This window comes from Phalaenopsis equestris, unplaced genomic scaffold (genome assembly GCF_001263595.1).
Source record: "Phalaenopsis equestris unplaced genomic scaffold, ASM126359v1 Scaffold000002, whole genome shotgun sequence".
NCBI lineage: Eukaryota > Viridiplantae > Streptophyta > Magnoliopsida > Asparagales > Orchidaceae > Phalaenopsis > Phalaenopsis equestris.
In genome coordinates this window covers 77,160,039-77,175,056 of record NW_018164444.1, presented here as the reverse complement: position 1 = coordinate 77,175,056, position 15,018 = coordinate 77,160,039, and the positions used below count along the sequence as shown (strand labels likewise).

Genomic DNA, 15,018 nt, shown 5'->3' with positions numbered 1-15,018 from the left:
TTGGGTTTGTTGACGATGGTGATATAGATATAGATGGGGATGTTAATAGTAGAATTCAAGTTGGTTGGTTGAAGTGGAGGAATGCTTCGAGCCTTTTGTGTGATAGTAAAGTACTGCTTAGACAGAAAGGGAAATTTTATAAGTGGGTGGTGAGATCTGCAATCTATGGCGTTGAATGTTGGCCTTTAAAAGAGAAGCATAATACTAAGTTAAGTGTTGCTGAGATGAGAATGATCAGATGAATGAGTGGCTTTACACTTAAAGACGAAATGCAAAATGAATTTATCCGTGATAGGGTTGGTGTAGCTCCAGTGGCGGGTTGAATTAGTAAGAGTCATCTTAGATGCTTTGGTCACATTAAACGCCAACCATCTGATGATTCTATTAGGAGAGTATATGTTTTAGATTTGACTGATATTAAGAAAGACAGAGGAAGACGTATAATATTTTGATTTACTTTAAGAATGTTGCAGATCATGCTGAACATTTGATAAGGAAGAATCCAATTGTTTGCAAAATTTTTAGAATGTAAAGTTTGATTGAGAAGTATTGAATTTCTGGAACACATAATAAGTTATAAACGAATTTTATTAGATTCTCAGAAGGCAGGGACAGTATTAGAATGTTGTACCAAAAAGATATTATAGAAGTTCAAAGTTTTCTAGATTTAGTTAGATATTTCAGTAGAATTGTTAAATGATTAGTTTTGTCATCGGCTAACTTGATGAGAAATAATATTAAGTTTGAATAATTGGAAGAATGTGGGAATAAGTTCCAACAATTAAAAAATCATCTAACAATTGTGCTAATGTTAGCTATCCCATAAGGAACACGAGTTTCATATTTTTGGTGATGCATCATTAAAAGGATTGCAATATATTTCATTGTAGAATGAAGAAAATACATGATTGTTTGTGCATAAAGTTAGCTGATATTTAATGTAAAAATTATCCAACTGGTGATATGAAATTAAGCAATTGTAATATTTACTCTAACTATTCAGAGACACTATATGTATGGGATAAACTGTGAAATATTTAGTGATCATTGAGTTTAAAATATATTTTCAAATAGAAAGAGTTAAAATGGAGGCAAAGAAGATGACTTGTATTGATTAAAGATTATAAGCTGCATATGTAGCATTTCCCAAGAAAAGTAAATATTATGATTGATGCTTTGAATCCAAAATTGGCAGGTATTACAAAACTAGATGATTACTCAAAAATTTCAAATGGATTGAGGAAATGTAAGTTTTGCCCTTAGAGATCCGAAGATTGGCTGACATAGGATTACTAAATCTGAGCCAAATTTTGAAGGTTGAATTTAAGAGGCTCATAAATTTAGTAGCGAGCATAAAAAAATAATTAAATTCATCTAGGAAAAAGGAAGAAATCACTATTGATGAATAAGGTGGTGCTAAAAACAAGATATGTTATCGGTATGTTATGATTTTAATTTGAGACAGATGATTTTGTAGGACGATCATTACTTTTGATATACCATTCAAAGGGAGCACTAAGATGCATACGAAATTTAAAAATCTTATTTTGGTGGTCTGACATAAAAAAATGTTGTTGAATGTGTATTTAACTGTGAAACTTGTTAGTTTTTTAAGATTGAACATCGGAGATCAAGTGTTGCAGATATTATCTTTATAGAATTGAAGTGAGAAGATATTTTAATGAATTTTTTTGTATGGTTTTCTTGATCTAGATATGATCATGATTGTGTATGGGTGATGATTGAATAACTACGCCAATTTATTTTTTACCTATTAAGCAGTCAAATTCGATTTAAAAATTGTCGATTTTATATGTGAAATAGATTGTCGGATTACATGGCATATCAATTATGATTGTATCAGATAGATATGGCGGATTTACTTCTAGATTGTGGAAGAGCATGTATGAAAGTTTGGGCAGCGGGCTTACAACATTTCATCTATAAATTGATGTCAAATTAAAAAACAGTTGTTTTGTGTTAGAAGATTTTTTATGATTATATGTATTTGGTTTTGGTGACTGCTTTTGGGGTTTCACTTTCCAATCATAGAGTATTCTTATAATAATAGTTATTAATCCAATATTAGGAAGCCGTTATGAGACATTGTATGATAGAATGTGTAAAACTTCATTAAACTTGTTTGAAGTTGAGAAAGATAGTTGATGAATCTAACATTAGCTGATGTTTCTATGAAGAAAATCAGATTTGTCAGATATATGTTGAAAGTTGTGTATGGTCGTTAGCAAAAAATATGTGGCCCAAATTATAAATTAGAATATTAATGATTTATTAATTTTGAAAGGTAGACCAATGGTATATGCGTGTTTGGTCAAGGGGAGAATTGAAATATCTGAAAGGTTAGACAAGTTTGTCTACAAATTTATTTTAGCAACAGACTTGAGATATATACAATGTTTTATGTTGAGGAAATAGGTTATGGATTTAAATTATAGAATACCTTACAATGAATTGAGGTGCGAAGAACTAACTTATATTGAAGAACCCCAAAGAATATTAGTAGTTTTTTGTTTGAAGTTGAAAAATATACATATTCTCTATGTTAAGATGAAGTGGGGGCATAGATCAGAAAGTGAAGTAATTAACTTTGGAAAGATAACATGAAATTAGATAAAGATTTGCCTCATTTATTTGATTGATTAGCAAAGAAAGAAAGTTTGAAGATGAAATTCTCATAAGGAGGATATAATTATAATACCCAAAAATATTATAATGTGAGATCAAACTTTTTCTAAAAAATATTCTCTCTTTTTATACATCTCACAAAATAATAAAAGATATTTTTATTAAATTCTTAATTTTTCTGTGATTGTTTTGATTAATAGATGTACGTTATAAAATATTAATATATAAGCTTTTATAAATTTAACACACTGACTTCTTTTTCCAGAGTATTTTATCATACTATTCATTTGAATAAATTTACTATTCATGAAACCATTGTATTGTAGCAAGCATTTTTCTTGCTCGCGTTCCACTTAGAAGAAAATTTACTATTCATGAAGCCATTGTATTTGTAGCAAGCATTTGTCTTGCCTGTGTTCCGCTTAGAAGAATATGAATTGTCAGCTGTAGTATTGGATAGTGGTGGAGTAAAAAACACTGTTATATATTTATATAAATTTATATAAACCTTAAGAATTGAAGCTTTCATTCCCATTTTCTCATACCATAACTTCATATAGAGAGCTTTGGTTTGGCATTAACTGAAACAAAGGAACAAGAAAGGAAGAAGAAAGGGATGCGAAGAGCGAGTAGGGTTTTAGAGGTAAAATTCCATTTGTTGTCAATTTTTATGGCTTATGGAGTTAGGTTTTACGTTGATAGGTTGATGGATTGGATGTGGAGAAAAAAAATTAAGGTAAAAATATAATTTTGAGATGTGTGATTTATAGTTATATTGTTAAATAGCAAATCAGAATAAATTGAAAAGTTTGGATTTTTTCTGTTGTTTACGAATTATAAAATTGAAATGATAAAAATAGAAAAATTCATGCTAAGGATTTAGTAATTGCTTTGAAATACTAATCTTAATGGAGGTAGTAAAATTATTTTTAAGGATATTGCTTGTCCATTTCTAGGTGATCTTTATTTTTTGAAGGGATGCATTTTGCATTACTGAAAGAAAAGATATAAAAGTGATGCAAAAAAGGAGCCAACTAAGCAAGAGCGTGAGCTCGATCAAAATCAACAAAAGGGAAAAAAAATGAGGGCTATCTATTTCCCTAGAAAAAATACTTTCTATCAGGGCCCTATGTGCACAACAATGTGCCGCTCTTAGGCAGACTATGACATTACTGTTGGCACCTTCAATAATAATATCTTTAAATTTGATCACGTTAGGCTCTATAATATTTCGTATTGAGGTGATATTCATAAGCTCAACATGTGAGCTATCACAGTGCTCGGTTTGTGACCCTGCAACCTTAATACACTCCTTCATGATAATGATACCGGTGCTGGTCATATGGGATGGAAGTATTGTTTCGTCCACGTTGACCTTCAACCATCCAGGAAAGAGGAAAGGGGATGGGGGAGAGGGGTGCCAAAACGTGGTAGAAGACATTCGCAAAGGTGAAAGGTGATTGGCGGTGAGGGCTTCCAAAAGTGTGGTTGCAAGCATAGATGGAGTGCAATGAGCTCTTTCATGATCATTGTCATCAGTGTATTAGTGGTGTTCCCCTCATTGGGATGCATAAACTCAATATTATTCTTTTGCATTTTTTTGTATGTTTTCCGAATAATCCATTCTTTTTCTAAATTTGTAGTTGCCTCATTCAATTTTGTATGTGGATCAACATCAGAGATAATATTATTCGTAGTATTGTTGATACCATTTTCATCCTCCAAGACATGGTGAACATCAAGACCGTGAGGTTCTACCTATTGACACACCAAATTATCAACAGGCGACGCAGATGCAACCTCTACAAAAGTAACATCATTCACGTTAGAGGAAGTAACTAAAAGCCCATCTATATTTCCTTTCAGATTACCATCATTGACAGGACTACAATCGGTATTTGTGATAATAGTAGCAGGTGTTGGGTTTGATTGAGCAAGAGTAGGAGGAATTCCTTCCGAATTTTCAACATTCAGAGTATTACAATCAGTGGTAGGTGTGTGGCTTAAGTGAGCAGGAGCAGGTGCAGGGGGTTTGGAAGGTGCACCGTTTATTTAAGATTTTAAGTGAGGATGTAAGTGATGACAGAGAGAGTTAGAGTGCCCCAACATACGACAATGAGAGCAATAAAGAAGATATTGTTCAATTTCAACCCTCTGCCAATATCCGTTATGTTGCAAACCAATCCAAATTTCATCAGGAAAAGATAAAGTAATATTACGTTCAACCAGAACCCTAGCTTCAGATGGTCGGCTGAGATTGAAGGTAAGAATGTCTGTTTTGAGAGATTTACCATATATCACGACGATAGTGTACAAGAGTTCATGATTAAATAGGTGAAATTTCATACTTGGGAAGCTCAAGCAGACAGGGATGGTAGGGGTTCTGTGAGCGGGTCAAAATCCACTGTCCATTTCAGAATTTTCATGGCGCGATTATCTATCCGAAGTGACCTCTTAGCAAATAAACGAGTATAGTCCTCGTCCTTGGATAGTTGAATGAGTATATGCTCTCATCTGGTTGCTCGATTTTCCATTCCCCCACCAAATGCATTAACCGAACTCTTTTTGAATAACGCCAAGTTTCGTAAAGAAATTTATCGAGCAGGGCAAAGTGACAAGAGGAAGCTAGGGTACAACATTCGACGTCAGAGATGAAAATAGTTGTTTTCCCGTTTTAACGGCCCGCTTTCTTAAAACCAGTATCGCCTCCAAAAGCTATGACATCGTGAAAGGATTGCAAAAACATACAAGATTTCGGAGTGCCATTAGATTTGTCACCAACAAGGGCTTCGACGTATATTCGATCGAAAGCCATCGTCGAAGATAGAGGAGGAGAGAAGAGGAGATGAGACAAACTATGCGGTTCGCCATAGAATTGCCTTGGAGGAAAAAAGCCTAGCAAAGCGGACACCGTCATCGTGTTATATATATATGACGTCTGCGTTAACGTCTTGTTCTGCTAGGATTTTGCCTGATGGCGAAACCTTGTGGTAACTCCTTTGGCTTCGTCGTGCTCGACGACGAACGGTTCGCGCATCCATCCTGTTTCGATTGTTTCGTCTTCCCTCCGTTGGTTTCGTGCTCGTTCATCATCTTCTTCCTCGGGTCACTGTTTGTCGTAGCGTTTTTCTCGCTGTTACGAGGCTGTTCGTTCGTTCTTGCCACAGTTGTTCCCGCTTGGAAATTCTCTCGCAGTACCTGGAGACTTCCTGTGCTGTTGTGGTCTCCGTTCGATTCCTGCCCTGCGGATCGAGCAACATAGGAGTTAGACCCACAGTTCGACTCAGAGCTCTATGGCTACTATTCCTTCTCAACATCCGACAACTTCAATTTTAAACCTTGAGAAGACTTTTTTTGTTGATATAATTGGCTTTATGAGATCAGATCAGGTGTTTCTTCAGGTTTACCACGAATCATTCGAAGGCCAGGAGGACTACAACCTTATCAAGAAATCGGGGCAGGAAGAGTGGTAAACTGGCTCTTTTCTTCTTTGATGCTGAAGTTTCCAACTTGGTTAACAAGTTCAAATTCACCCTCATTGGGAAGTTCCAATCGGGATATCCCAAAATGGAAATTGTTCGAAAGGCTTTCGAAGATCTCAAACTATTAGTACTCTGGGAGGTTGACCACTTTGATGGAAGACGTGTGATGATACAATTATCTAAAGTGGAAGACTATGCCAAAATATTTTCCAAAAAGTTTATGACAATAGAGAGAAAGTATATGAAACTGCTTAAGTGGTCTCATGAATTTAACCTTAGTCAAGAACCACATATAGTTTCAATCTGTTTTAAACTACCTGACTTAAAGTTGCACTACTTCAACCACCAAGTCCTCTACGCTATTGGAGCTGCACTAGGGAGACCTATGAAATTGGATACACCCACCTTCAATCTAACCAGACATTCAGTTGCAAGAATTCTTGTTGAAAGGGATATCACCCTCCCTGATGTGGACGAAATATGGCTTGGTACAACCCACAATGGGCATTGACAACCAATTGTAGCTGAATAAAAATCATACTACTGCAATTACTGTAAGCTATTTGGGCACACATCTGTCAAATGATTCAGGCTTCACCCACATTTGAGATCGACAGGTCCTAACAACACCATCCATGTGGAGGAAATATAACAGACACTGTTAATCTTTCAGAAATATTGAATGAAAATTTAACTCATAAGGCTACTCCTCACCGAACAGACCAACAACTTCTACCTACTGTTGTTGAGACAACTCTTTCTCAGATTACAGGTTCTACGAGTTGTGTTGTAGCAGATGCTAGGCGAAATGGCTTGGATCCACCTACTGCGAGAGAAGAGGGTACTCATGTTATGGAGGAGTGTCAGGATCAATGTGTGTTGCAGACTGAGTCAGATCAACAGTTACCTCCATCGAAGATCCACCTATTGTTCACACGAGACTTCCTTTGACAGATGATTGACAAGTTTATAAATCTAGGAAGAAGAAGAAAGAAATACCAGATCTCAGTAACTCTCAGGATGACTGTATCATTGTTTCGAGAAGCCCACATCCCACATCTCAGTATGTTGCTGGACTTCCTCCCTAGATGTAGAGGAAGAGGAAGTGGTAGATCCACCGACTGCACCCACCATGATTAGGAGTTGTTTTTTTTATTATATTTTTGGGGAATACATTTGTAATATCTGTGAGTGAGATCTTTGTACCTACTTATTAAAACCTCTGTATCATCTTTTTTTTAACAATGAATTTTGTCTTTTCATAAATAAATAAATAAATAAATATATATATATAAAAGAATGGCCGGAGGATATGATATGAGGCCCGACCATCCCTCATGCGCTTATAATTTGAGTACCACACCCTACACTTAGGGGGAATCGAACCCCAGACCGGAGGGGACTTACAACTGACAAGCAGATGCTCGACCTACTGATCTGAGTACTTGACACATCGTGTTATTTATATATATAAATATAAATTCCACATCCATAATCACAGTCTATAAAGAGAAATTTAAACCTTGTCTCAAGCTTTATTAGAGCATACTTCGACACAAAAACTACATGTTTAAACTTGATATTAAACTAACTTGATTTTATTGAAAGATTTTAGTTCATGAATATCAAATTGAAATGCTTAGATGAATTCTTATATCTATAATTGATTTGGAAACTGAAATTGAACCTAAATTTTTTTATCATTTGAATGTTTTGTATGAGGAGATTCACACGAAACTAATTATTGATTATAAGAATTCTTTGTCTATTGTTTATGTGAACGGGATATTTGGTGTTTGAATCCATAAAGGCGATGCACTGGGGCCTTTTAAGAAATTATCTATAAGAAATACTTGGCAATATAAAGGCTTACACTATATTGGGACTAACACTTCCTCACTCAAAATCCAGATATGTACTGGCATTAATCTAATCTTCAACACGTCGGATTTGACTTTTTTCATTAATCTATTGCAAGTATCATGGATTTTTTTATTTTTCCATCCCCTTGTTGATTCACATTCAACTCTTTGCCTCATGTATTTATTAGTTTTGTTCTATAAGACTTATATACAGGGATTATTTTTTACTTCTGATGGTGAATTTCATAGGTTTCTTGTGCCATGGATGTTAGATATATGGATTAACTTGTAGGAGCAAAGTAGTTTTTCCTTGATTGCATGGCATAAACTAAATGATTAATTCATCAAAGCACAATTTTTTAGGTTGAGTAAAATGATGCAGATCTATTTAATTTTATTTATTAGTTGTTTTATTTCTTTGTTTTGTAGTTTATTTCAAATGGCGAAATATGCCCATGATGATGATCTTTGGAATGATGTTCGTTTACTATTTGCATTGTGGATTTCAAATTTTAACAGTAATTAAATCATCATTTGGAATGAAAGAAGTTTCTTTCCTGTTTTACTTTAATAGTGATTGATTTTTGTTAAAGTGAAATTGGTAATATCTAGGTAGTATCTTTATCCGTTTTCATCATGCATCTCATTTTAAATTGCATTTGGTACCCTTATCCCTGAACTATCCTACATTAAATATTATAGGGCGGATCAACTTTCGTTTTTATATGTGATTTACCATTAGGATTTTAAGGCTTCTTTTTCATTGTTTTTGTCTTAAATTGAGATTCCCCATCATTTTATCTGGAAAGAAGTATTGTTCTGCCCTAGGGGAATGTTATTTTAAAAATTAGAATATTTACTTTTTTTCATTTGTTGTCTTCTTCATTGCATTGATTTATTGTAGATTACGTGTAAGTAGGCCCCTGTCGTTGATCATATTACCTGATTACTGGTACTTTTTTTATGGTTTCCTATCTTTTATATCACCAAACAATTCCTTACATATTCTGTTTCTTATATGTTTTTTCTAGCTGGAAAATACAGTGCGTTTATTACTAGAGTTAGAACCTGATTCAGATCCAGTGTGGCATTATCTGAACATTCAGGCATGCTCCCTGACCTTGTTCAAAAATTTGGTTTACTCTTCATCCTTGCAATTTCTTGTAGTGGTCATAATTTCATAAATTTTTCGTGATGTTTTTTTCCAGAATCATAGGGTGCGGGGATTATTTGAAAAGTGCACCATTGATTATGAAGCTCAGATGGAACTCTTGCATAATGAGATTCAAGAGAGAGCGCAAGCTGATGCAAGATGGAGGCAGATTCAACAGGAATCAAACAAGTCTGTAAGTTTTCTATTGCAATATATTTAGGTTTACTTAATTGTACAGCAAAATTCATGAAGTTCTCTAGTAATTACATGTAGAACTATTTTATCAAGATCGGTTGAAAAATATCAAATTTTGAGATACGTGATTCTGTATCTAATCTTTTGGTGCCACGTGAACCCAACTAGTAACATATACAACCAATGATACCTAGTGACATATACTACCTATGATAAGTAAGATCCCTCTAGAAATTGACCACATTTTTCCTCACTTCATGCCAGTTAGGTGTTGATTCCTCTGAATGGGACTCTCTAGCAATAGACTCGCAACAGCTGTATATGACTGGTGAAGAAGTTGATGCGTTAAGAGGAAGGTATATTACCAGATTAACTGCTGTACTCATCCATCATATTCCAGCATTCTGGAGGCTAGCTTTGTCCGTGTTCAGTGGAAAGTTTGCGAAGGTACCTTTCAAATAATGTTTTTTCTTAAGGACTATCTTTTATTTGCTTCCTCCATTGTGGATTAATAACTAATGGAGTAAAAAATGATGAGTTTGTTCTTTGGTGATATGGATCAACAAAATGTTGAAATGGAGAAGAATTTGGCAAAATGAATCCTTTTATTTGGAAATTTAGTTCTCATTTTTTTAGGAAGAACCTAAAGCTTGAATAAAAATTGAACAAGCACTTATGCAATACAAGTTATCTAGTTTTTCTTGGAACATACTCGATTTTAATATAGTAACTTGAAATGTTGAATCGGACTACAAATTACTTAACTAGACCATTTTTCTAGTCTTTTAACGGTCTTATTTATTTTTTGGACACACATAGCACGCAATTCTTGTGTATTTATATATCTCACACCTAAACTTTTATATTTACACGATAACACTCAAATCTTTAATATCGCATTAAAAATAACACTATTATTATTTTTAAAAGTGAAATGAACTTTTTCATGCATAGGTTTAAAGCATCAAAGTACTATGTATCTAAATATGAAAGCTTTGGTTTGAGATATGTAAATAAATAAGAATTGTGTACGTATTCAAATTACCCTTTATTTTTTGGCCAACTTTTTCCTTATTGTATGATGTATTTTTTTTTAGGTTTAATTATGCTCTTTGAATAATAATAAGTTGAGAAAATAACCAAAGTAATCCCTGACTCTTTTTGAAGGGCCATTTTAGTCCCCCATACTACGGAAAATGTTTGATTTAGTCATCAAAATCTTTAATAAGAAGCCAAAATAGTCGTTTCATCCAAACTAGCTGAAGTTAAAGTTGATGGTGCTAAAAATAATGATTCTTTACAAAATTGAATTTTTTTTTAGTAAAATTAATTCCCTAGTTATCTGATTTTCTCATGTATAACAATTAACTTTGCATGCACAATTTGATATTTTATTATAAATAATTTTATTTGAAATTTTGTTATCCTAATTCCATTAGAAAAAATAAACTCAATTTCTTTCATTGCAAAAATCTCAAATAAATTTATTTAGTATAAAAAAATAACTTGCAACCCATATGATCCCAATCCACATTTGATGCATTTGAATTAATTGCTGTACATTAAGGTAAGTAGAAAATTAGGTTTATTAAAAATTTCAAACAGTATATTTTGTTATAAAAAACTTCTTTTTAAATAGCATTAATTTTATTTTTTAATTATGCAGCAGTTTTTTTTTTATGTTTATGATTAAGGAATTTTAAGATTCAATTGGTCATTTTACATAGTTTGAGACTAAAATATCACCTCACAGATAGTTGAGGGACTATTTTGATCATTTTCTCTAATAAGTTTGAAATTATATTTTGATAGCATTATATAGACTTTATTGAGGATTGGATATGAATTTTAAATATCAATTGCCTGGTTTTGTCCCTGCAGATCAACCTCTATAAAGCAGGATTCGTGTATTGAAATTGAAAAGGTTATTTTGATGAATGAAATATGTAGTATGAAGCAAATTGAGTTTTTTTTTAATCCAAGTTGTGTATGTGGGTTTCCTCCTTTTTCTCCCTCCCTTCATCAAGCACCTTCTCTAAATTAATTTTTAAAAAGTTGAAATCGGGAACTGAGACGTTTTGCTTTAGCAAGGTGACGTGAGGGCTTAAGCTTTGAGATAGATCGAGGTAGACAGGTGGCTAGCTTGGGTGAGCTCTCTAGGCCAAAAGTCCAAATTGTCCGCTAAGCTCAGCTATGTCTAGCTCAAACCAGAACAGATCACGACTTGATGCTTGTGCGCCAAGATCGCGACAATAGTGCGCCCATATTTCGCCGCGAGGGCTCCTTGTTTTCTGGTGCCCGATGCAGAACCAACGCGAGTGCGCCGGACCACATAAGGGTGCAGGTCCACCAGACCAAAGGAGGGCTCGGGGGTACCCGTAATTGCTGCGGGCACGCCATCCTCTCTACTTGTCGGTGTAGGTCCAGCGCTGGTGCGCCAGACCGAAGTTGGGCGCGGGTGTTCCCGGAGTTTCTGCGGGCGCACCATCTTCTCTATTTGCCGGTGCTAGCGTGTCTGCCTAAGGAAGGCACGGGTGTGCTAGGCTTAGTGAAGGCATAGGTGTGTCGGGGACTCAACGCGGGTGCGCTAGGGCAAAAATGTGCATGATTAAGTGCGATGGGTTTCAGGGCATTTTTCTGGACGTTCACGAGCCATGGGGTACTCCGGGAGAGTGGAATATCATCCCATTGACTTGACATTCAAAAATGGTGCTAACACACTGTAAACTCCTTTAATTGCAAAAGTACAATACACTTTTCTTCTTTATTAAATATGTAGTTATTTTTGTGCCCATAATGAAGTGTACTCCCATCATACTGCAATGGGCGGCCCAATAGATAATGACATGCATCCATGTGGGTAATGCTACACCAAACTGGATTATTCGGCTTGTCTCTAATTGAAATTTCCACCAAACATTTCTTATCAACACATATCTCATTTTCCTTCTTCAAACACGTCTGGGAATATGTTTGGGAATATTTTTTGAGCTATGAGGCTTAATTTATCCGCAATTTGTGCAGATATCATACTTCCACAGTCGGCTCTATTTATAATGAGACCACACACCTTCTTTGCAGTGCATTGGGTACGAAAGATGTTATGCCCGGGCCATTACCAGTCTCTCTTAGGCATGGTCTGGAGAACTTGAACCACAAGTATCTCAACATCATCTACGGGTTGCTAGTACTCTTCTTCATTCTCTTCATTTGGGCCCTCACTGTCTACCTTCTCTACTGCATCATGCTTGATAAAAGAAATCACCTTTTTGTTTAGACAGTTGGTTGCGATGTGCTCGATTTCATGACATTTAAAAACTTTATAGTTTGAAGTTTTTTGGGCGTGATGATCTGACCAGTCATTGTTTGCTCCTATGCAGACATCCCTTCCCAAGGGGGTCTCAGTACTTTGGTCGGTGTTTTCTGCTACTTGATATGAAGGTTTAATCATATTTAGAAGGTGGTATGGACTTGATGCTGCAGTTTTGTCTCTCCACCTTCAGGGCTAAGGTCTAGACAACTTGTAATGTGTCCAATATGGTTGTAACTGTACCATGTTGCCCATGGATGACGTCAATCCCCCAAACATAACAGGCCATGCACCCTTATATATATATATATATAAAAGTTGTGTACTTTCATCACAATTTCTACTCCTTCCTAACCAAGCACACAAGTTGTGTACTTTCTACAATTTCTTACCAAAGGAAAACAATAAAGATATGAATTAAGCCAATCAATAAACTAACAAAGGTTCATAAAAAAACTACTGAACCTGGGACTCATCAACCGTGACATTACCTTAGCAACCAAATAGATCACAAGGGATGATTTCCAAACATTTTAAGCTAAATTTAGCGCTCGAGCAATAGCTTGGGAAAATAATATGAATTCATTTTAAATTTGAACTGCAAAATAATATGAATCTTTCTAAATTTGGTAAATTGGTAAAGCCAAATTAGATGCAACGAACCACTTCCCATAAATGTGAATCAGGGCAAAGTCATATCAATAACTGCGATGAGTTAGGTAATCAATATCTTGACTTCAAATATAAGCTTGGGAGACTCAAAGGTATTTACCAATAATTTAAAGCACCTGCATGGCTCATCTTTGACAAGGATATTTACCAAATTAAAAGCTTACTTGCATTACAATACACCATGAATTTAGAATCATTAAACTATAGTCATATTGCATGAAATGCACGAAGTGATTATAATTCAATAAATTTAGGTTTGCTTTTCTCGCCTTGAACGGTGAAAAATAATTCAAAGGTTCCAACAATAGAAAATAATGCAGCATTACAACATTATGAATTCTATATATCCTCAGGCTCCACTAAGTTATTGGAATTCAACGATGTACTCCTCTATTAAGGAATATTTATGCTTTAGGTGATGAAGTTTCAAGAACATATTATGTATGTAATGTACTAGCAGATACTTGTTGCATCTACTTCACTTGCATCAAATAATGATTTTGTTTTTTCCTCACATTGGCACTTTAATTTTCCCTTCTATAGCAATATACTATTCTTTAATTTGATGGTGACTAGCTTTACTCTTATGCCATGTGTAATATTTTTGTATTCGAAGGCCCGTTCCACTATCTTGAGCCACTCGATGAACTCCTGTTTCCATGTGACTGTCAAAATATGATAAATTTATATTTACTTCAAAATCACCCTCTCTTCTTATACTTAATGCCAAATTGACGTGGCATCGACTCTTCGTCACTTGAAACTTCTCGGTGCAAAGGGTTTTTTTCATCTTCTTCATCTGGGCAATCATCATTGTTGTTGTGGGTTCTCGATGTTTAATTCCTTCAAAATTAGTGAGTCTCCATCACGATTGGAGGATTTTCCACTACATTTCTTCCATGGTAATTTTTTTAGCACCTTGTTGAGCTTCTATGGGGCATTGCGTCTCATTCTCTCAACCAAAATTTTGGTTGGCTTTGATACCTGATATCGTTTTAGTACTCCTAGAATGTGTGATACAACACAAAAAGGTGTTAGAGAAGTTGAAGGGTGGTTAGCGGGAGTGGGAGGATGGATGACAGCTGAAATTTGGCGTGAACGGCGATTGGACAGTGAATCAAAAGCTGGAAAACAACTGTTTCTCCTGTAAACAACATGTGGCAGTGGTTTCAACGACGGTTCAACCGAAAACAGCGAGCGAACAACAAAACGGCAATGGTAAGAATATATGTCAATACGGAGAGCATAAATATGAGAAAAATCTCCCAAAATATATAAAATCAATTTAACAATCCATTTCTAACTTTGTACATACCTTTCTTGCTTTTCTCCTTTCCAACTTCCTTTCTCCTCTTGATCTACTCTCTCTAAATACCATGCAACCTTAACAAATTATTTAGAAATTTAATAATATATCTTGGTCTAGGGCTGTTAAAAAAACTCGTCGTTTGCGAACAGCTTGTGTTTGGCTCGCTACTTGTTTCGTGTTTGATTCGTCTGTTAAGCAAACGAGCCAAACAAGACAAATTTTTTAGCTTGATTTATGAACGAGCCAAACACAAACAGGTCTACGAACAAAGATTTGTTCATTAGTGTTCAACCCGATTTTGCTCAAATAAATAAATAAATAAATAAGTATTATTATTATAATATTTATATATTAATTTTTATATTATATTTTAAAAATTATTAAATTTT

The 15,018-nt window shown here is 34.8% G+C and overlaps 1 protein-coding gene across 2 annotated transcripts in view; it reads left to right on the top strand.

Annotated features, from left to right (window-relative positions):
* The window catches only part of LOC110024376 (exocyst complex component SEC5A-like), a 50,118-nt gene that overhangs the window by 23,381 nt on the left and 11,719 nt on the right, over positions 1-15,018 (top strand). For both annotated transcript variants that reach the window (XM_020724304.1, XM_020724312.1), the window contains exons 8-10: positions 9,022-9,096; positions 9,199-9,336; positions 9,603-9,785. In XM_020724304.1, coding sequence (XP_020579963.1) covers positions 9,022-9,096; positions 9,199-9,336; positions 9,603-9,785 — 396 coding nt within the window. The remainder of the gene's footprint in view (positions 1-9,021; positions 9,097-9,198; positions 9,337-9,602; positions 9,786-15,018) is intronic.